General features: G+C 37.6%; 1 protein-coding gene across 1 annotated transcript in view; it reads left to right on the top strand.

Annotated features, from left to right (window-relative positions):
- The window catches only part of DCLK2 (doublecortin like kinase 2), a 98,606-nt gene that overhangs the window by 7,637 nt on the left and 68,863 nt on the right, over positions 1 to 22,106 (top strand). The window contains exon 4 of the mRNA XM_026847966.1: positions 6,066 to 6,400. Coding sequence (XP_026703767.1) covers positions 6,066 to 6,400 — 335 coding nt within the window. The remainder of the gene's footprint in view (positions 1 to 6,065; positions 6,401 to 22,106) is intronic.

Below are 22,106 nucleotides of genomic sequence, written 5' to 3'. Positions count from 1 at the left end.
CTTAGCTCTCTGGAGTCCTTCTAACAGTGTACTTAAACTGTGTACACACAGGCCTTGCTTCATGCGTAGTGCATCTGGTTATTAATTCAGTACAGGTAAATTATTTAGAGGCAGGTAATGTTTCCTTATTAACAGGCAATGTTTCATGTCTTTTAGTTGTTTGTTTTCTAATGATAATAAGACCTAGAGAATCAGAAGTAAACTTAACTCCATTTGTTGATTATATTGTGACCCAGAATATCAGCGGATGATATTCCTTTTAAGTGAGCATACACCCCGTTTGAAGAATTTTGGTGGTAGCAGGATTTCTTTGCGGAAGAATTGACACTTTTAGATTGCTCTGGGTACTGCCATGGAGCGTCGGATGGATGGCACATATGCTCTGTTGAAATTGTAATGCCAGCTTAGAAGGAGGTTTCATACTTCTGCCAAAACTGTTCTGCAGCCTGGTTAAGCTTTCTGCTGTAGAATAGTTTACCTGGGTTCAGAGTAACCTATGTCTGTAATTCTTGCTTTTTTTCTTTTTTCTACTTCATTAGCCTACAGTTTACTTCAAGTCTCAATGCAATGTTAGTGACTAACTACACAACTTTGTCTTCAAACTAGGGAGCTGATTCATGTTAATGCTAATATTGTAAGTTAAGGACATGGTATTTATTTCCAGTAATGTAGCTGTTGTGACTGTGTACCAGTTAAAGCTATTATAGAATGCATTAGCTTTAAAATCTCTCAAGACTGTAAATGGAAAGTGGCCCTTCAAACCATAAAATTGACCGTATCAAAGTCAGCAATGGAAATATATGAAGTATTGTTTATGCCTATTTGTGGAATTGTGTCAACTTTCTGGGGTTGGTAAGGTGTACATATGACAAAAAAAAAAAAAAAAGCTACAGCCTGTTCGAAATGCCACTGAAGTGTCAGAAATTATTTTCTTAGTAATTGAAATGATATATATTTAGGTTAGATACATGAAAAATCTCATTCAAGGCAGTTAGTGAAACAGCCAAACCTTATTTTTATGTATGTGACTTTAACTGTGAAGGTTATCTGTTACTTTAACAGTGTTTGGAATCAGTTTGTCTGGTTTAAACCCACCAAAAATGAAGCGCTGTACCTTACATTTTACAAATACTGTTTTTCTGGGAGAATGTGGAGATTCAGAAATTTGTAGTTATACATAAATTAATCACAAGCAGATTTAAAATCAGGTCATACGTTAAAGCTGTCAGTAAATATTATACATAACATTACACTTTCAAGTTTTTACCTACAAAATATAATGTAAAAGAGAGATAATACTCTTACAAGTGACTTGGTGTTTCTTCCAAACAGACGTATATATAAATACATTTTCTGCTTTGGTGGAGGGGTGAAATAACAATTTAAACAGTAGTAAAGTGTTCAAAATTAATGCCTACTCATCAAGGGGTGGTGTTCTCTTAGGCATGCTTTTTGAATACACCATTCTGCGGGAAAGTTTCCTGTAGAGAACTTTATAGGTGTGATTTAACTTACTCCTGCCAGTTTTTTTTTTCTTCTTTAAATATCCTTAAATATCTTCTGTTGAATAATCAGTTGTATACCCCTGTTAAACCACACAAATCAATGTTTAACTCATTCCTAAAAAATCATTCTTTATGCAGAAAGCAGCTCTTGGTTTCCTAATTATATTCTGTTTCTAGTGATTTTTTGGTATTTTGCAAGGTTCTCAACAGAACTGTGGGTGAATTCCTGGCTGTGGTGAAATCATTACAAGTTCAAGTAGTAATTTCAATAGAGTAAAAACTTCACCCTTTATCTTTTAGGTCATGAACTAAGTCACCATTGCATGTGTTTCCTCACTTAGAGTCCTTACTCTAATCCTGCCATACGTGCCTGCCTTGCAGGTGTAGTAGTAAAATCTGTTTTCCATGTAAAACCTGTGTTACTAAGTTTAGTTTATGACTGGTGTAAGAAAGCAAGCATGGCATTTAAAACACTTACTAAACAATCTGTAATATACTACAGTTCTCAAGTAATTAATCATTCCTGTAGCTGCCAATTATAGGAAATTTTGCAGTCAGTTTTGCCAGATATTCTTTTTTTGTTGTTGTTAAAGCTAAAATAGTTTGTGCTTCAACTTAAGGCTTGGCTAAATGCAGCTGAAACAATTTATTTGACATTTGTTCTAAGGTATTACTTTGTTTTAAGTTGAAAGCACCTTGTATTTTTTTTTTCAGCAGAAAAAACTAAAGCTGCTGCTTAAAGGAAAGGGAATTATAAGAAGAAATCTGTAGTAAACAGGTATTGACCTGTTCAGGTAATCTAGAAATTATTTTATTTGTGTGTCAAGCAAAGAAACTAGTAGAAGGCAAAGAGTTTTACACTGCTATTGTAAAGAAACAGATCCTCTGGATTAATACCGATTGAAAATTTTCTAACAGGACCATTTCTGCTGTCCTAAAGGGTGTTGTAGTACAGCTCTGACAGACCGTAGATCACATTCCATGACAGTGTAAATAAGTTATTCTGTTATGATACGTGTCTGTAAAAGACAAAGCTAGCGTACCATATTGAGACTTTCCTATGGTAAATCGTCTAGCAAAGGCACCTTTTGTTCTCTACCTGTACTTTACATAAAGCAATTTGTTTCAAGTTGGAAAACCTGTTTCCAAATAGCCTTAATTTTGAGGGATTTTTGGTTTGTGGTTTGGTGTTGGTTGTTTTTTGTGGTTTTTGTTTGTTTGTTTGTTTGTTTTTTAACTTTGTTAATTTAATCTTCAGCCCTGAAGGTTTAACTTTTATCTTGTGTGCATTTACTGTTTTTTTTTAGTGGTCTAGGAAGTGCTTTCTTTTTGCAAGGATAATTCTGAACATGCTCAATGATCGTGAGTTTTGATGTACCTTGCAGTGCTGATTGCTAGAATTTATTTAACTTGTTTGCACACAGCTGGACAGGCTGTACTGAAGAGCTTACTCTAAGTGACAGGTGACTCGGGTAAAATCCTTGAGATGCTAGGGGCACTCAGTGTGTTTAGGAAGTGTCTCATGAATAGGATGCTGTCAGGTTTATTTATGATTATCTGGGGATGATTAAATATTACCAAAGTCTTATGCAGTTCAATAAACTTCAAAGCAAGTGCTCAGGGACTTTCCAAAGTTAAATGCCTAATGTAATGCTCTCAGAATAATGACTAAATTACCTTCTGTTCATTTTTTGTAAGAGGAAATAATAATTAGCATTCTTAACTAACATGCACACGCAGAAAGCAAAGTCACTTGCTAGGTGCATCCATAAAAAGCTTAGCATGTAATCATGGAATAAATTGTTCTAAGGGTTTGTGCTGGTTTTGGCTGGGGTAATTTTCTTCATAGTAGCTACTATGGGGCTATGTTTTGAGTTTGTGCTGGAAGTAGTGTTGGTAACACAGGGATGTTTTAGTTACTGCTGAGCAGTGCTTACACAGTGTCAAGGCCTTTGCTGCTCCTCATCCCACCCCACCAGCAAGTAGGCTGGGGGTGCCCAAGAAGTTGGGAGGGGACAGCTAACCCCAACTGACCCAAAGGGTATCCCAGACCTTATGGCATCATGCTCAGCAATAAAAGCTGAGGGAAGAAGAAGGAAGGGGGTGACATTCAAAGTGATGGTATTTGCCTTCCCAAGTCACCGTTATACGTGGTGGAGCCCTGGCTGAACACCTGCCTGCCCATGAGAAGGGGTGAATGAATTCCTTATTTTGCTTTGCTTGCATGTGCAGCTTGTGCTTTACCTATTAAACTGGTTTTATCTCAATCCACAAGTTTTCTCACTTCTAATCTTCTGATTCTCTCTCCCATTCCAGTGGGTTGCGGGGGAGGAGTGAGGAAGCAGCTGTGTTTAGTTGCTGACTGGGGTTAAACCATGCCAGGATTCTAGATAACACAGTAAACTAGTTGTAGGGGGGAGAATAACAAAATGATCAGGAGTTACAGTGCTAGTTAAGTCTATTGGTGTGAATTAGAACTACCAGCTTCTTTGGGAGGCTTCTTATTTGACAGCACTGTGCTTAGAGATGGACAGCTTCGTGGCTTATTAGAAATTGTTCAGAAAATGAGCATAGTCCTCCTCTGAATCTGGTATTAAGAGGATGTAGAGGGGGGGAATCCTTTGCTTTCTTTTGCAGCTGAGCTGCTGTAACAAAACTTGAGTATCGCGTGCTGTTTCACAGTAACAGCTTAGATGAGCAAAGGGTCTCTGAAAAGAGCTGTTGGAAGGGGACGGTCCCCCTCTTGAGAATCATAGGATTGCATTCAAGGAGTTTATGGGCTGAAAACAGCTCATTTTTTGTTGCTTATTTTTTGGGGAAAGAGGAGTTGTTTGTGTTTGCTGTGTTGGTTTCTGTTTTGTGCACCGCTTAGTCTATGAGGAGGAAGAATTACAGGCAAGGCAGTGGCATCCATAAAACCTCACACCAAGTTGGTGTTGTACCTCAGTGGAGTGCAGTCCCAGTGATGTTTGTGGAGGCAGAACTGGCTGCCAAACTTTCCCAAACAAAATCATTGTTAACTTGGTTTATTTATAATCTGTTTTCTTTCAAATCCAGCAAATAAACTTTCAAGAAGGCCAAAATACAAGATAAAATTAGGAAGCAGTGTAGTTGGTATGGGGAAAAAAAAAACATGAAAAAGTCCTTTGAGTCACAGTAATTATTTAGGGGTATGAGTTTGCTATCTTGCTTTTAGAATAAGGTATACAACTTCTAAGCTAAATCAGTTCTCCAAACTAGAGTTTAGGAAGTGTTGTTTAAAAGTTTTCCAGTGTGTATCTAAGCATAGGTGTATATTTTGTAACTTTTACGGTACTGTCCAGTAGATGTATGGATACTCTTTATTCCCCTTGCTGTGTACCTAGGAGGTGAGTTTGGTTTGTTCCACCAGTGACCTTGAGTACAAGCTTTTTAAGATATAGGCAGCTCTTCTGCCTGGAGGAATGGTGTGTTCTGTCAGTTGTGAATGCTTCCCTTTCATCCTCTGGCAATACTTTACCTCCTTGAGAAAGTCTGTGGATGACATTTTATGAGACTCCAAGGATGTGGGTTACCAAAATAACCTAGAGCTAAAGATGTCTTTTGTCATGGTCTGCATCTCAACTATTGCTGTCAGGTAGAAGAGTTGTGATAAACAACAAACAGCAGTTTGAAGAGAAAACTGTCCTCTTCTAAAAAAAAAAAAAACCAAACCAAAAACCTCCAGTTAGTGTCCAGCCTTGTTTGATGTCAACAAATGGAGAAAAGTAACAAGTTAGGTCTGCATTGTGGCTGGTACCACTCTAAATGATTTGATGTGAAGTTGTGTGTTATTAGCCTGTGATAACATTTTGTTGTCCTCTGACCTCCCTTGTCTGACTTAAGGAGGTATCAGCAGTGCAGGCTTTGAATTAGGAAAGAAAAGTGTAGATGTCCTTTCATATTCCTCTAGTCTCAAAAGTCTCGTTTATGGCCTCAACAGGCATTTGTTGGTCTAAAAAAAATGTTGAAGTGAATATATTTCAACAGTGTGTCCTTCAGAGAAAGGCAGTAACTTCTGGTAAATTAATGTGTCCTCCAGAGCAAGGGTCTTGAGATGCTTGAATTTTATTCCTTTAAAACTTAAAAAAATAATTAATTATTAAACATAGGCATGTGTATATACATCTTGAAGTATATAATTAAGGAATACATAGGGAAGGATATGGATACTTGCTGTAGGAGAATGCTCTTAATGTCATGTCTTGTGAGCTCAAGAAATTTAAGCACGTGGAAAATTACTCTGCAGTCAGAACTAATGATCCAAAAGAAATGGGAAATATCTTCAACCCCCTTATTACCCTTTACTTTTTTTGTTTTTAATTTTATTTCTTTGCTAGAGGTCTCTTGAAACCCGTTGAAACCCCTCTATGAGAGTATTGTTTGGATGGAAAGCTCTGATAATTTACAGTTCTCCAATTTAAATAGCCTGCAGTTGAAATACAGGAAGATCACTCCTTTTGAAAAATCTGTCATTTTCTTAAATTGACAAAAAATAGCTGCAAACCACCTTAAATTATGAAAATATCATCTTCTTTTCAGGTGAAAGTTATGTATGTGCATCCAATGAACCATATCGCAAAGTTGATTACACCAAGAATGTCAATCCAAACTGGTGTGTGAACATAAGGACTGGGTCCACTCGATCCTTGACATCTTTGACATCCACGAAGAGTGAAGTGAAGGAGAGTAAAGATTTCATTAAACCCAAACTAGTGACTGTTATTAGGAGTGGAGTAAAACCACGGAAAGCTGTGAGAATTCTGCTGAATAAGAAGACTGCTCACTCCTTCGAACAGGTCTTGACTGACATCACAGAAGCCATTAAGTTAGATTCCGGTGTAGTCAAGAGACTTTGTACACTGGATGGAAAGCAGGTAGGAGAATAAATTGCTGTGACCCTCTCATAATTGTGAGTTAATCATAAGTTTGTTTTCGTAACTTGAATTCTTGTTACTGTATATCCTTTAACCTGCTTCTGAATAAGGACAGTTTAATATATGGCAACTTTCAATATTGATATTAAAATAATGTCATCTACAAAAAACCAGAATTGTGTATAATGCGAAAGGAGTTGACTGCTTTACATTCTCAGTAAAAAAAAAAATAAAAAAATTCATAACTAGCTGTTGCATTGCTGAAAAAAGTTCCTGTTGATTAAGTAATATGGTTTATTCAAAACATTTGGAAGCAAACTTGTTAAAATACATATGTGTTTTGAGAAGCGGAGTCATGTTTTCATACTACTACATAGTGCTGAATGGTATAAGAAAAATATTGCTGCCTCCTTCCATTTCACTTCCACAGATTGCTATTTAAGTACCAAAAGGACTGAAATGTTTTGCTGGAAGTAGTAAATGACATGAACTAAGGTCAAGAATTTTGTGTGAAATGAATAATTCTGGCTGGGTGGTTGTATCTTTGCAACTTGCTTTTAGTTTTACCACTGCAAAAACATGCTGCCAGGATTGATGATGTGGTAGGTCTTTTATTTTCACCCAGAAATACAAAGGAGTGGCCCACAGAATGTTCTGTTGCACCAGGTTGAAGTGTCAGGAATATGTTTGCTGCTGATCAGTCAGGTTAGTGACTCAGCCCTTCATGGAACAGGACTCTGATACTTGATACTTTCTATTTGTCACTGATGTGGAACTTTGGCAGCCTTGTGACGTTAGTAATATAGAGCAACACAGGCTGCAAAGTAGATCACATTCAGCATCAGGTAGCTGGACTACTGTTGATTAATAATAGGGACCTTGCTTATTCAACAGGTATTTTTGCACACCTGCATACCAATATATTTGCATGAACTACTTGTAAAATTTTCAATTGTGTTCAAACAGATGTGGGAATTTTTATTGTCAAGCTTTTTATACTGATTGTAGTCCTAGAGACTACTTAAAAAGCACCTCTCTGTGTTGAAAGTTGCTAGCAAATGTCTTGCACAAGTGCTCTTTCCTCAGGTTGTCTCTGAGGTCTGTCTCTCTGGTTATGTTCTGTGTGTTGTGGACACGGTTTTTACAGTTAAGTACTTGAACAGAACTTCTGTTCTTCGGTGTTAAATATAGCGAGGCAAAGCATCATTAAGATTCTTGTTTTTGAGTATTTGGTGGCACTATAATGTGCTTTTTAGTTCTTCTAATAGATTTGATTTTTAATGAGATTTGTTAATGTGATTTCTTAAGAGAATCCTTTCTAGAAACATCTGAAACGTGGTTTGGTCATGTGTAATTTAATTAATAAAATAGTTTTGAGGATACTTATTATACTGTAATTAGTCTCTTCTACCCATGAAGTCTTCTGTTATTGTCTTAGAGAAGATGATTTTAACCTTCTCAAGCAAGTAGATAGAGTCAGGAAAGGAAACTTGCAGAGACTAGGATTCTCAGTTTGGATTCACCTCTTCTGTTGCATTGTTAATAGAGTAGAAACTCTCTAGTCTGCACTGATGTGGAAGAGGCAGTAGTGCATCAGGGATCAATAAAATTAATTAACATCCAATCTCACATATATTGCTTACACATTACTGTCACCCATGGTGGGTGATGGCTGTCTTCAGTCCACAGCAAGGGTGACCAGTCCTTAGCAACGCTCCAAAATAAGTGTAAGATTTCTAATTGCTGTAGTACCACCTCCTGCCCTTCCGTGGTAAAGGCAATAATTAAACTTGGACTTCAGATGTAGGTGCCCTCAAGCAGGATTGAGAAATCCCTAGTTCTCACTTGCTAACAGCCTGCAAATAGCTGCTCCTTACAACTCTATGTAAACTGTTGGAGCAGTAGTAGTGCACAAATGTGGAGATCTCCCTTCCATTTGGAAGAGAGGCTTTTCCAGAGACTTTGGGAAGGAGCCTTTCCTTGCACAACCGCGGTATAATCGGGATTTAAGTGGCTGTGGGGTATAGTGCCCCAGACTGAAGACCTGTAGCTTTAAACACCCTGATAATAAAAGCCTCCTGATGCTTATCTAGGAAGATAGAGACTTCTGGGGGGTGTTCCTGTTTGTTTCCTCTTCCCCAAAGTGAAGGGCTGACCCCAGGGTGTGTCAATAGGGTTGTTTGGTTTGCTTTTTTTTTTTTCCTTTGTTCATTGCTGGAATATGTAGAAGTTCGTGCCCAAGGGCTTTGTGGGGTTTGGCAAATAAAGAGTTGCTCTGCTGCCAATTACCAATTGATGGAAATTTCTGAGCCTATTTTCTCTAATGTAGTAATTGCTTATTCTTCTAAATCTGCTAGGGAGGCAGCTCTTTTATGTTCGTTGTAGTGTTGGCACAGCTTGAAAGGCAACCATTTAAAAAAAAAAAAGCCATTTTGTAAGTGGCTATGTTCCTATAAATGTGGCTCTTGTGCTCTCAGGGTTTTGTTTTTTCTTTTCCCTGCTCCTTCATATTTTTATCTCTGAGGAAATACATATTTTTAGCAATTTTTTGGTGAGTGAATAGGTTTAGGTTGTATTTTCTGTTTAATATGGAATTGATGCTGAAATTCAGGTGTTTAAAACATGCATGTATAGAATTTGTATCCTTTTATTAGGGAATGTGCTGTTCTGTTAATTTATGGGGCAGTTTTGTTTTCCAGTAGAACTATTTTAACATGTATAGTAAGAAATGATCGTGAAACCAGTGATCTATGAAGAAATGTTTTTCATTTTGAGTACAACAGAAAGGATGTCCTCAAAATAATTTTTATTTACTCTTCTGACTTCATGAATCTTGGCTGTAGCAACATCTTGATGGTAATAGTAACACAGCAAATAACATCCATGTTGGATATTTTCCTGGATTATTGTGTATGAAGGCAGACGGTTGTCTAGCTTTTAATTGTAAGATCTTATAACACTTAAAAGGTTTCTTTTATTTTCAGTTTCAATATGGATGCTGTAATTTTAGCATATTTGTGCTTTGTAGCCTCAAGTACAGAATTTCTTTTAACTACATTGATGCAAGGCTGACTTTTCACTTTCAAGCTGTTGAGCAACCAACTTTTGTTACCGCCCAAGACTTTAGTGATGGTTTCTATGTGAGGAAAAATATTCCTGTAAAAGTAACTAGGCTTTAACTTTGCAGTGCAGGCTTCTGCTATTCCAGTCTTTGTGCTTCTGACATTGAGGCTTGCCTAATGTATTCGCTTGACCAAAGTGTTTTCCTTACTTGGCTGCATTTTTCCTGGAATCTGTCACTACCCTACTGTGAAGCAAGGACAGACTGAAACTTCTCCAGTTGGGAAGTTAACTCCTAGGTTATCTTGGAAGGGCATGGAAGGTTTCTATCTTGCAAAACAAGCCTCATGCTTCAGTCATTGCGAAGTGTAGGATAGCAAGTTGATGGTAAATTACCTGCACTAATTGTTTAAAAAAAATATAATGTTTGGGGCGGCTGTAGGGAATTTTCTGTGTGAAGCTGACAAAAAGCCTGAGGCATGTATTATTTGGCACACAAAAGAAAATCAGATCTTCACTCCAGGAACATAGTAACTTTTTCAGCTTGCATTGTGTTGCAGTTTCATGGATTAATATCCATAACGGGACTGAAAAGGTGGATGAGCCACCTTTTCTATACTCCATTCCCAGAACAGTGAGAACATACCACAAATAAGCCTTATTTTGAAGGTGTTTTTTGATGGGCCCACAAGTGTGTTGGTGGCTGTCTCTGAAACCTCTCTTTTTCTGTTTTTTGTATTTTGTGAGGTGCTCGTTAAAACTAAATGGGTAACTGAAGAAAGCAGGTATTTCATCTGAAAGTATTCATCAGACTCATAATGCTCTCCTCAGCAATTTTTAATTTTCCAGAGACAGACTGGAAAATTCTTAGTAGGGATGACAGCTTCTGTAAACTGCATTTTTTATTTGCTTTGTAGTGGAAGTACTAAGGAGACCAGCTGGAGCTGTTAACATGACTATTGTAGACATAGGGCAGAAACCAAATCAAAGGAAGAGCAGGAGAGATCTTGTTCAACTGGTATTCCCATATTCTTGTTTCAGGTTTTTCTGGCTTTTGTCGTTAGGGTCTGTAAATCTCCGTTAATACAGTATTTTTACTAGAATCTTAATCGCAGTGAGAGCTGACTCTTTAGTACTGAAACAAGTTTTGGAATGTATGGATTTTGTTTTTCTCGGTTTTCCATTTTTTTTATCCAAAGTTGTACTTGGATGAGATCTTTTTAAAAAAATAATTCTGATAGAATTGTAGAATACCAGGTTGGAAGGGACCGCAAGCATCATTTTATTACAGTTATTCAACTGTATCTTATTCATCAGAGTACACTTTTTTTTTAAGGAACCGGGCACAAGGAGTTAGGTGTAATTTTTAATTTTTTTTTTAGTCTGAGATCTCATTGCAGGCTGAGAAACAACTGTAATAGAAATTTGCTTCCATGTTAGCAGGCGTTATGTGTAGTTGAAAGCTACTGAAACCAAAAGTCTTTATCTTATGTCTCAGGCTCTAACCTACTGTAGGCATTTTCACAAATGTACTGGATATAAGGCATATTTTAATTTCTGCTACAGGCAATTTTGCAAGTGCATTTTTTTGCAGTTTTAGTTCTGCTGAAACTTAAAACAGCATTTTAAGCTGAAATGTTGTATTAGCCTGCAAATATGAGGGGGAAAAAAATCCTTAAGCCCTTGCATTCCTCAACTCTTAAAAAGGTTTATATATGGTTATAGAGGAATGTCAGTGGCAGCTGCAAAGGGAGTAATTCTCTGCATTGTAGATCCCACAGAAGTTTGGCATTTGTGGGCAAGGAGTCTTTCGTCGCCTAGCTTCAAGCCTGAACAGTAATGATAGTTCCTTCATTCATCTTAAAGGCTGAGAGTGAGGAGTGATAGTCAACTTTTAGAAAGCAATTTAAAAAAACCCCAGCTGCAGCAGATTGCTTCGTTATTTGATGCTGTGAATGTGATTGACAATAGAACTACTGAAAGAGTAGATAGGAAGGCTTGTCAGAATTCGTGGTTGATGTCCACAAGAAAAGCACATTAATCTTATTATGTGGCAAATTACACAAATGAGAGTTATGTCTGCTCTGAGGGAGGAAAAATCCATTGCAGTCTTTATATTGGTTTGTAAGACTTGGATATCAGCAAAGTGTGTGCAGCATCGTATGAGAGAATGGGAACAGGACCTCTGAGACCTCTTGGAGTGGATAGTGCTGCAACATGAGTGAAATATCAACTTGAGAAAAGCATATATATTGCTGGTTTGGTTTTTTTTTTTTTTCCTTTGGTTTGGGTTTTTTTTTTAGCTGACAAGCCCACAAACGAATGTTGTGTGAGAAACAGTGAAACATATTGATGGACATGCAATCAGAAATAGTGTTTAGATTGAACTTAAAAGAGAGAGTAGAACTTCTGAGAGACAGACCTTCCAAGAGAATAGGAACTGAGTGGCCTGGGAAATTAAATCAGAAATCATACACAATAACAGTAGAGAGGAAGAAATGAAAAGCTCAAACTAGATGTTGTCAAGAGCCATGTTTCTCATTCACTGGATGGACGTGGGACAAAACCAGTGTGGAATAGCTAAAGATCACTTTCCAAGGCATAGGGAAACCCCGAAAAAGGCTATAGAGGAGTCCTGGAAGAGTCTAATCATCCTGCATTGGATGAGAGGAGTGTCCCTAAGGCTGAGCTAAATAAACTTCACTCTGAGACTTATGGGGAAAAAAATTGGGGAAGCAATACTATGAATCATTTGATGGTTGGCTGGATCCTTTTCCCTTTTTATAAGTAAATATGTAGCAGTGGAACACCTCTGTTACCTGGAAGTTAAAAAGTTCTACATTATTTGGTGCAGTCACCTTTATGTGTATTACAAGCTGGAAGGGCTCTGACATACCACCTGTCTGTTCAGGGAGCCTGCTGTTTTCAGCTGAGCTCAGGACACAGAATGCTTCAACAAATGCTTGGGGGTTTGGGCTTTTTTGTTGTTGTTGTTGGTGGTGTTTTTTTAACAATAAAGAGAAACAATTACTTGATTGGGGAGAGAGAGAAGTGGAGGAAAACAGTAGTGGCTACTTCCTTGTATCTGAAGTAAGTTTTTCAACACTGTCTTTTCACATCAGTCAGCTGGGGAAGCACAGTCTAGAAAAAATACACTACTTAGAGATGCACAATTGGAATGCAGTTGTTCTGAATGATTTAAGCTGCAACAGGGGAGGGTCAGGCTGGGCATGAGGAGAAAATGTTTCCCAGCAAGAGTGGTCAGAGAGTGGAACAGGCTGCCCAGGGAGGGGGGAGTCCCCATCCCTGGGGGGGTTTCAGGGCCGTTGGGATGAGCTGTGGGGGGATGTGGGGTAGGGGAGAACTTTGTAGAGTCGGGCTGAGGGTTGGACTCGGTGATCCCGAGGGGCTTTTCCACCCTGAATGATTCTGTGATTATTGATGATTCACTGCCAAACTGGAATTTCATACTGAGTAGGGGTCAATGAATATGTGTCTGTGCTAGTCACTGTAAGTGACCTGGAAGATGGAATGGATGATATGCTTCATAAATACCAAGAACACACCAAGCACATGAGCTACAGGACACCTGGGCAGCAGAATAGTTTAGGATAAAGCAGGTTGAATAATCTTAGACTCACTGGTTATTAACAACGCAGATAGGAAGTGGCTAGTAGTTCTGATTGAAGTGGAAAGGATTACAGCTGAAGATGAATTAACAGTGTCAATGGTTGTGTGTAGGAGAGGAAAGCCAGCATCCGTATCGAAGTTATGGTCAGTCATCTTGTTTCTGATGTGTGTGTCAGGTGGCCCTTCTGCTCTGTCTCACTCAGTGCAATGATAGCAGCAAGAGATGGCTTGATTATGGAAAATCTAGAGAAGAGTAAAAAGAATGAAGAAAATATATTCTATGAAGAGAGATAGAAGGAAATGTGATTGCTTAGGCTAGAGAAAGATCATTAACAAGGTTTTTTGGGATTAACAACAAAAGCTAGCAGCAAAGAAAAAGCAAATTACTTCCTTGTGTATAGGAAAAGAAACAATAGGCTTAAAGTTAATCAGATCCACTGGAACTCAGTGGTAAATAGTCACTATAAAAATAAGATTAATGAAGAGGTGATTTTTGTTGGAGCAGATAAACAGGGTCTGTTTAAACAAACAGTCTCTGAGGTTTCTGAAAACTTTTTTGTTTGTTTTTGAGTGTTTTCTTTAACTAAAGGCTATCTACAACTTTGGAAGAGCTGTTGAGCTAGAGATTAAAAAACCTCTGAATGCCAGTTCACATCAAAATGTGCATCTACACACACCTGCATCCCACAGAGAATTCCTACAGCAGATCTTACAGTTAAAGCTTTATCCCAGTGCTAGCAAACATCTTAATATTTTATGTGAAATGTGGTGTAGGGCAAGTTGGGCTTGTACTAGAGACTATAATTGTTTCAGAAAACAATTGTGGAGAGATGTCTGTCTAGTCAGTGTGGGATACTAATCTTGCAGGTCTAAGGAAAACAAAAGAATTAAAGTGGCCCTAATCTTGAGGAAGTCTGTATGACGGGAAATGAATTCATCCATGGACACCACTACATGATATTTTTGTTCAGACTTTCCATCAGCATGCTCAGAACTGGAAGCTGTGGTTATTTATTTCTGGAGGAAAGGAGGAAATAGTCAACTTGAGCAGAGGAGATAATTTTGGCCTCCATCCATGGAGGTTGAAATATTCCCATCTGTAGTTATTTATGGCAGGAAGTGTTGTCTGAAATTAACTGTGCCCTGTCTTAGATGCAGGGATCTGAAAAATACCCAAAATATAAAAATACAGAGATCTTTTCCAGCTACAAATCTTGTCAGGGAACACTTTCTAGAGCATTTTCATTACACGCAGTGGTGTAAAGGCCACAGGCAGATAATGTATGATGTAGGATTTACCCTAGAAAGCATTTACAATTTTTATCACAGTTGGCAGAGGATCGTATTACCAGTTCAATTACTGTTTTGAGGAAAAACGAAAACGCAAAATGGGAAGGATTTTGTTTAAAGTGACAAAATTATGATGCTTAAGGTGCTACAGAAAAAGTATTTAAAAAGAAACAGAACCTTGAATATCTAGTGAGTCATCTCAGAAGAGTGTTTTAAACTGTAAATGAACAATAACGCTGAGGAAGCTCATCAGCTTTGTTGTATATGCAAAAAATAAAGGCTGTGCCATGTGAAATAGCTGCAGTCAGGTGCTGGAAATCTTCGTGCTCTGGAACAAAGGTCTTTGGGATTAGTTGGGGGGAGGGGGGGTGTAACCCCTGTATAATATTCTTACATTCTGGAGATCAATAACCCAAAATACAGTACAGATAAAATAGAAACTTATATCTCTTTCCTCCCCCCAGGGATACATAATCTTTCTTTGTGAGGTAAGGTTTAAATCAACAATTAGTAATACTCACCGCTGTCAAACAGGTTGGTGAAGTGCAGTGTTAAAATAATAGAGTATTTCTAAAAATGAACACAAACTGAGACCCTGATGTGAAGTCAGCACTTTTAAATTAGAGCTTGGCAACTGAGGAAAAAAAAAAAAAAAAAAGCTGATATTTTAACTAAAAGCAAGCACGTGTGTCCTGTTAAAAGTGGCATCCAACTTGCTGGAGTCTTTGTGGATCTATAGAGAAGATAAATCCTGCTGGGTTTTTGTTTTTTGACTGTGCACATCAAGAGCTGACAGCACTTAATAAAACTGACATGCTGCACAGTGTGGGAAACAATCACTGCAAAAATAGTGGTGTCACCAGTGTAACGTTGTACCTTTGTTGATGTATGATTACCATAATTTCAGTGCTGGGTTTACAGAAATGGTGTGTGTAGCTCTTGGAATAAAAAAGCAGTATGCAGTCATTGTCTGCCATCTGCCATGCTAAAGATTGAATCACATGACTTGGAAACGAAACCTTGGGAATTTGTTGTGTCCCATTGAGCCTGGCCATTAACAGATAATTAGTCTGGTAAAAATCTTTTGAATTCGTTCTGCAGCTGTCATATGCCAGATTAGGATTTGTGTCACAGGTTCCTCCTTACTTTGAGATCTTGGAGATTTTTTTCCTGTAATTAAATTACCCTGTTACTTCAGTAAACAGTTCTTGCATTGTCACATTTAAACACGTGGACTTTTCTTTAAGGAGCCCGTTACACCTTACAGTGTAAAGCTATTTACCAGCCACATCAGAAAGGGTTTCAAGATCGAATGGGAGCGGAGAAAATTCATAACGCAATCTTTAAACAGACTTTCTAGTTTTAAGATTTGTCTTCCAGGTTGTCAGGTTGATGAATCTGTTATATAGTAGCTGCTTCTCAGTTGGCTGTAATCAGATTGTCAGTGTCTCTTAAGTCTACTAAAGCAAAAATACTGAAATTTTAAATAAGAACTTTTCTTCTAGCTTTGTACCAGCTATTAAGAAAAATTGCGTTCTCTTCCATAATAAATTAATGGCAGGAAACATGAAACAGCTTGTCAGAGCGTGGAAAAGGGAGTATTCCTCTTTAACATTGAAAATATTGCTAGCTGACAAATTTGCAGTGAACCTTTTAAGACTGAAGGGAAAGTCATGTTGAAGGAATAGCAACATGAGCCAACTGAAAAAAGCAAATTGCTTCCCAGCATTTAAGTGGAACAATGACCCTGTTTGTGGCTGAAGTTTGTAAGCTTTGCATAGGAAGGAGTGATACTCAAGTGTTTTCACTGCAGGTGGTGAAAGTTGGGGTTCTTGTAACACTTCGTGTTTTACAAGGTCAACAGTCATTTTCTTTTGTTGTGCAAATACGCAATTTATGCCACAGTCTTAAATATTTATTTTGTTCATATTATTTGGTGCTTCATTGATAGGTGGCATAGGGTAGCTTTGCAGTCATTGAAGGCTTTTTGAAGAAAATAAAATATTTCAGAAGAAAGCAAAAAGACTAGAACATAACTCATGAACTAAACAGCGAGTTAGATTTTTGGGCTAGGTTCAGCATTTCTTGACTTTTCCCTTCTTACCTCTAACCTCCAACTCAGCTAGTTAGAGAGTTCCAGCCTAGATAAAATTATTGGAAAACAGGCCAGTTAGTTAAGAAAAATAAAGATGGTTGAGTACCAGAGCACCAGAATCCACTGTGTAAGTGCTTTCTGGAGGTGCCGCTTTTGTGCATGTGGAAAACTTGCAGTTTCTCTTGTAAAGAAATCATGTCTCAGGTTGATTTTAATCTGAGTAAAATTGAACAAGAGAGATTCAAGCATAGATAAATGCAGAGTTGGATCCTAGTTAAAGAGATTTTGCCTTGTTGTCCCTATATTTTGCAAGGGACCCAATAATACAGACACTTAGAATATGCCACCTGACACCAGCAAGCTTTGATCTGGGTTTCTATTACAAAGAGAATTGGAATATAATGGGTGCACTTGGTAATATTTTTCTCCTTTAGGGTTAGTAGAGCAGCAATTGATTTTCCCATTCTATCTTTTCTTATAGGCCCTCCTTCCCATGTGTCAGACAGTATGAAAAAACTTGCAAAATTAGTATTTTTCCCTCTGACATGTTTTACTTTATTACCAAGTTTCAGAAGTTTTCTCCTTTTCCTGCAGAAATGAATAGTGAGTTTGACAAAGGGCTTCTGGTTGAGCAGTTGGGGTTCTACTCATTGAAACTGAGACACCGTGGCTATATGACTGACTTTTCTAGATTAGAAATATGTTCAGCTAACATACTATTTCTGTATGTTTCTAATCTATATATTATTTTTCTAGCATATGCTGTGCTACACACAAAAGTATTCTGGATATTTGGTTGCTAGGTTTTCCGAGAACCTGGGGCAGTTTTCACATGCATTTAGATACAAGTTCTTATTTCCTGCAATCCTGTTACAACTGGGAATAGTAATCCAGCCAAGATACGCTTAAAAGTAACTATTAGCTGGAATCCTTTATATAATCACTGTAGGAATAGCAGAAGTAAACAGTTGGTTGAGAGTTAGGACTAGGAGGGCCAGCTTGGCTGAGAATATCCAGTCGCCAATTGGCATTGGCAATCTCATATGCTTTATGGCCAAAACAGTTCACAGGAATGCCCACGGTGTCCTATACGGTGCTTGTCACAGATCCATCCCCAGGACCTGTATCAAACTGAAGATTGCTAAGCTGTGAAATTTTGGGACTTGTTTTGTGTATTACAGAGAAAGAATGAGAGAGGCAAAAAAAAAAAAGTTCTTTATAGCCTCAGCTTCTACACTGCCAAGCAATTTTAGATGGGCTATTCACAAGTAATTCTAGAAATTGGACAGCGTTCTGGCTTGCTTAGCAAAGAGAACACACTGGCGTCCTTGATGTCTGACGCAAAAATACCCAGATCTCTGCAAACCAAATCCATATACCACAATTGGCTTTGTATGAGCATAAGAGGAAACACGGCAGAGTGAAGGTTCCTGGTAGACTTAAGTATTCTAGCCAGTTCTCGTTGTGGCTGATTTTTTTTTCACAGGGAAAATTGTTCTCTCCACTTCCCTGAAGCTGAGGGGTGAAACAGGGAAATCTGTCTTCTACAGGTACCCATGCAAGCTCTGGTACAGCAGAATAGTGTGTAAAAAGTAATGTCTTAGAGCATATTTTTAATATTTATGTTAATATATACTTGTATATCTTAAACTATAAAATATATTTTTTTTCTTTTTACTTAAAGCATAAATACAGCAAAATTGATATTGTAAACTTGAGAAGTCTAAGAGGGAAGATGGTGAACAAATTAGGAAATCTGATTTACAAAGCTCTGTGTTTTGTCCTCCTTTGTTTTCACACACACACTAACATTTTCTGCAGTTTTATAGTAGTATCAGAGTGGCTGTTGGTATAGGCAGTGGATTTGTTATTACCTGCAATCCTTGAAGTCTGACACTTGCTTAAGAACATAATTCTAGTTCAAGAATTAATCTTCCCTTACTGGAAGGGATGTGCTCTTGCTTTTGGATTTATGTACATAATTGAATGTGTGAGAACCTCATCATTGTCTTCTGAGAAGCTCATGAAAGAAGATTCAGTCCAACATGTAAAGGTGGTTTTTGAGAAGTTTTTAGGATCTGAGAGGGCTTCAAATACTCTTTGAACTAGTAATTATTATACACATTTGCTTGGGTTTGACAAATACATTCTGATTTCTTTCAGTGCACTTCATCTTTTGCACGTTATTTTTTTTCCCTGTCTTCTCAAATGTTTCACTTAGAGATAAGTACCACAAATATGGGTTTTTTTAAGCAACTTCTTTTTCCTCCCGTATATATGTCCCTAAACATACAAGATGTAGAACAGTATTACTGGTGGAGTAAGTGGAGGAATGAAGGTGTTTTATACTACTACTTAGGAATTGCAGACACTTGGCTGGAATTTCCAAAGTAACTATCCTGGCTTGCTCACGTATTTTGGCTATAATCGGTGTGAGGTGAAAGTTTCTGTTCCTTGAACTTCTGGTTTTGAACTTTATTTACTGTCACAGTAACTCCATCATCCCTATATATGTATCTTAATAGATGTGAGATATAAAATAAATGCTAATATTAGAAGTCTTCACTGGTCATAATATTTTGTAACATTTTTATTTTTTGCCCAGTTCTGCATGTAGAGAAGTGCAGATTAGATGGATGAACATTGTTATATCTTTTATTTTAGGAAATGTTTCATCTTCATTTGAGGTGTATGTTGCAAAGTATGATTGACACTCACATACATTAATGGAAATATAAAGGCTTACCAAATATTTTATTCCAATACAAATAAAAAGGCACAAACAGAAAATTATCAAAAGCACTGAGATGTTATGTAACCTCTGAAATGATGAGGAGTTTAGAACCTTAGTCTTTTCTGAGGCTTTCAAGGAGCTTTTATCCCAGTCCTTAGTAAGAAATAAGATTTATATGGAGTTTTGGGAAGTAAACACAAGTAGAAGTTATCAAGTATTGGGGGGACAATCTGTGAAAATCCAGCCTGATTGCTGTGTAAGAAAAAAAACACCTCTAGTTCTAAAGCAATTAAAATATGATTAGCGAAATAGAGTTTATAAAGCCAGATCAAAACACTTAAACCCTTCAGTCTCTGATGACCGAATTTAACAAATGTAGTTTTTGAGTGAGAGCAAGTAGAACAGCAATGTCCTTTATAAACTCAGTGTTCAGTTCTATCTCCAGGGCAGGGGTGGGCGTTTTGAAATTGTGTTGGACATCTGAACTGTTAGAGTGAGAGGTTTTTCATTCTTTAACTCCCATATTAATTAGAGAAAAAGGATGGACTCGTAGCTATTTGGGCTTTTACTAAACTGCCTCTGCTTAGAGGGAGAACAAGCAGAGCGCAGTGCAATCAGGCTACATTTCTTTTTTTGCTTTAGTTCTCCTTAATCCTCCTTAGTCTAATGCCTTCTTTGTGTAAATACTGCTAAGTCAAGGTATGCAAAACTACTCCACTGCTTGCATACGAGTGACAAATAAACTCTGCAGGGATTTTTATCAACTTGGAACACAACAGGCTTCCAGAATGAAGAGGAACTCCAAACTTATTAATAGCTAGGCCTCTGAGATTTCGACTTCATGCTTACACTGTGGGGAAGATCCTTGTGTCACACCCTAGACCTTCCTCCTTCAACTTTTGGGAGGTAGGTGCAAGCCCAGTAGTGCCTAAATGCTTATCTGAAATGGAAAACTTCAGCTTATCCATCTTGCCTAAACGAGGATTCTTAACTAAGTAGTAAAAGCAGCTTTCATCACGTTAGCCCTGTCACCATCATCTTCTCTTGATGGTTGGGAGTGGAGGGCGTTGTTTATTTATCAAAAGACCCTCTGAAGAGAGGAAACAGGGTAGCCCATGGTACTATCCTGTGAAGAACGTTGCAGTCCTGTACAAATCATTTTCTACTAGTTACAAAAGATAATAAAAAAAATGTCAACTGGTAAGCTAAAGAAAAAGAGATGCATACCTGCTCTGGCTGTTCTCCAGTGTTTGGACACAAATGCTCAATAGGCATTGAGGTGTATTTTCTGGACAATGGAAGAACTGTGAGAATAGGGCTTCAGATATTTCTGCTACTCCCCAGTGTTTCACTGCTCTCAAATTTACAGCATATATCTGAAAGGACCTCCAAATCTCTTCATGTGGTTTGTTTTTGGTTTTTTTTTTCTCCTTCATCTGTAGCTGAGTTTATTGGTGAAATCTCTTGAAATCACACATGCATTAGAGACAAAATATGCCAGACTTCTGGCCTGTTTGCCTGATAATTAGAAGTGGATCTATCTTTTAAATGGAATCTTTTCCCTTCACCAGATTTTTTCCAAAATTATGATCTCTGTTTCCTCCTTCTCTTCAAAGCCAGGGGGAACTGATACAGATCCTGGCAACAGGGTATGTTGCTGACATCCTCATTGCTCTGAAAAAAAATTATTTGTTGCTGTAAATATCGGGGAAGGATGGAGGGGAAAGTGAAGGGCCAGTATTTTCACATGCAGATCCACCTGTGAATCCTTGTTAGCACACAGGCAAGGATTACAACACTTATTCTGTTGTCTGATGGAAAAAAAAGGGTTATGTAAAGTTCAAAATTGACTTGGGACTGAACTAAAAAAGCCTTGTCAGGCGTGACATATGAAATAAATATTAATGCCTCTTGTGTAAATTGACTTTGCAGGGATGAGTCTGAAGTTAGAGGCTCTTTGTGACCTCATTTTTTTTCTCAGTGTTTTATATATTCATATATAATGAAACTCAGAATGTTTTAGATGATTCATCTTCCCTCATACTGTGAGTCATTTTTAGTCTGACTAGCATACTTGACAAAATTTATTTTTAGCTGAGGGCTAGATATTTTGTGTATGACACCTGAATGTTTGTGAGAGAACCTTATCTGTAAAGTGTCCTCAGTTGACAGGGAACAAGTTATAACTGTCTTACTTTATAAAAGTTTGCTTTTAATTGCCATTTGCTATAATAGAAGGTGTGTAGGTTTTCTGTGAAATGGAATATTAATAAGGAAACTCATTCTGATAGTGTATTACTAGGTTTCAGTGAGAAAAATGACTTTTATCAGTAGCATTCTTTATCCATATATGTTTATTTGGTAAGATACATAAAATTGTTTTCAGAAATTGTATCCTCAAAACAACAGCAGATTTTTTTTTTAATAGAGTAGTTTAATTAGATTGTTCACTTTTAATATTCTGCTAGACTAGATTCTTTGATGGTTAAATCTGGTTGACAGTTCTTAGCATTTGATATAATAGGTTATATTTCAAATCTCCAGACTCAGGAACACGTTTTTCCAACTATTTTAAAAATTAAATGCTCAGGTCAAAATCCAAGTGCCGAGAAATTAATTTTCCAAAAATGCATGTATTCACTAGTGCGTAGATATGCTTGACCAGCTGTTCCTTTGTAAAACTGTGACTATAAAATTGCTGGTTGCAAATTACTTGTTCTGCATCACTCCTTTAGCAGAAACTTGATGTCTGCCTTCCTCTAACTCACTGTGACCCTTCTCCATCACCTCCAATGGGATTCAGTTTACATTTGTTCTGTTTCTACTGCTGTGTTGTATTAAGATAGCCTTGGAAGTCCCTCAGGTGATTTCACTCTAAGTATGGCATGCTGCTTTCC

This window comes from Athene cunicularia (assembly GCF_003259725.1).
Source record: "Athene cunicularia isolate RWA chromosome 4 unlocalized genomic scaffold, athCun1 chr4_part2, whole genome shotgun sequence".
Classification (NCBI taxonomy): Eukaryota; Metazoa; Chordata; class Aves; order Strigiformes; family Strigidae; genus Athene; species Athene cunicularia.
The sequence above is the reverse complement of the archived record's forward strand: the minus strand, read 5'-3'. Positions and strand labels throughout refer to the sequence as shown.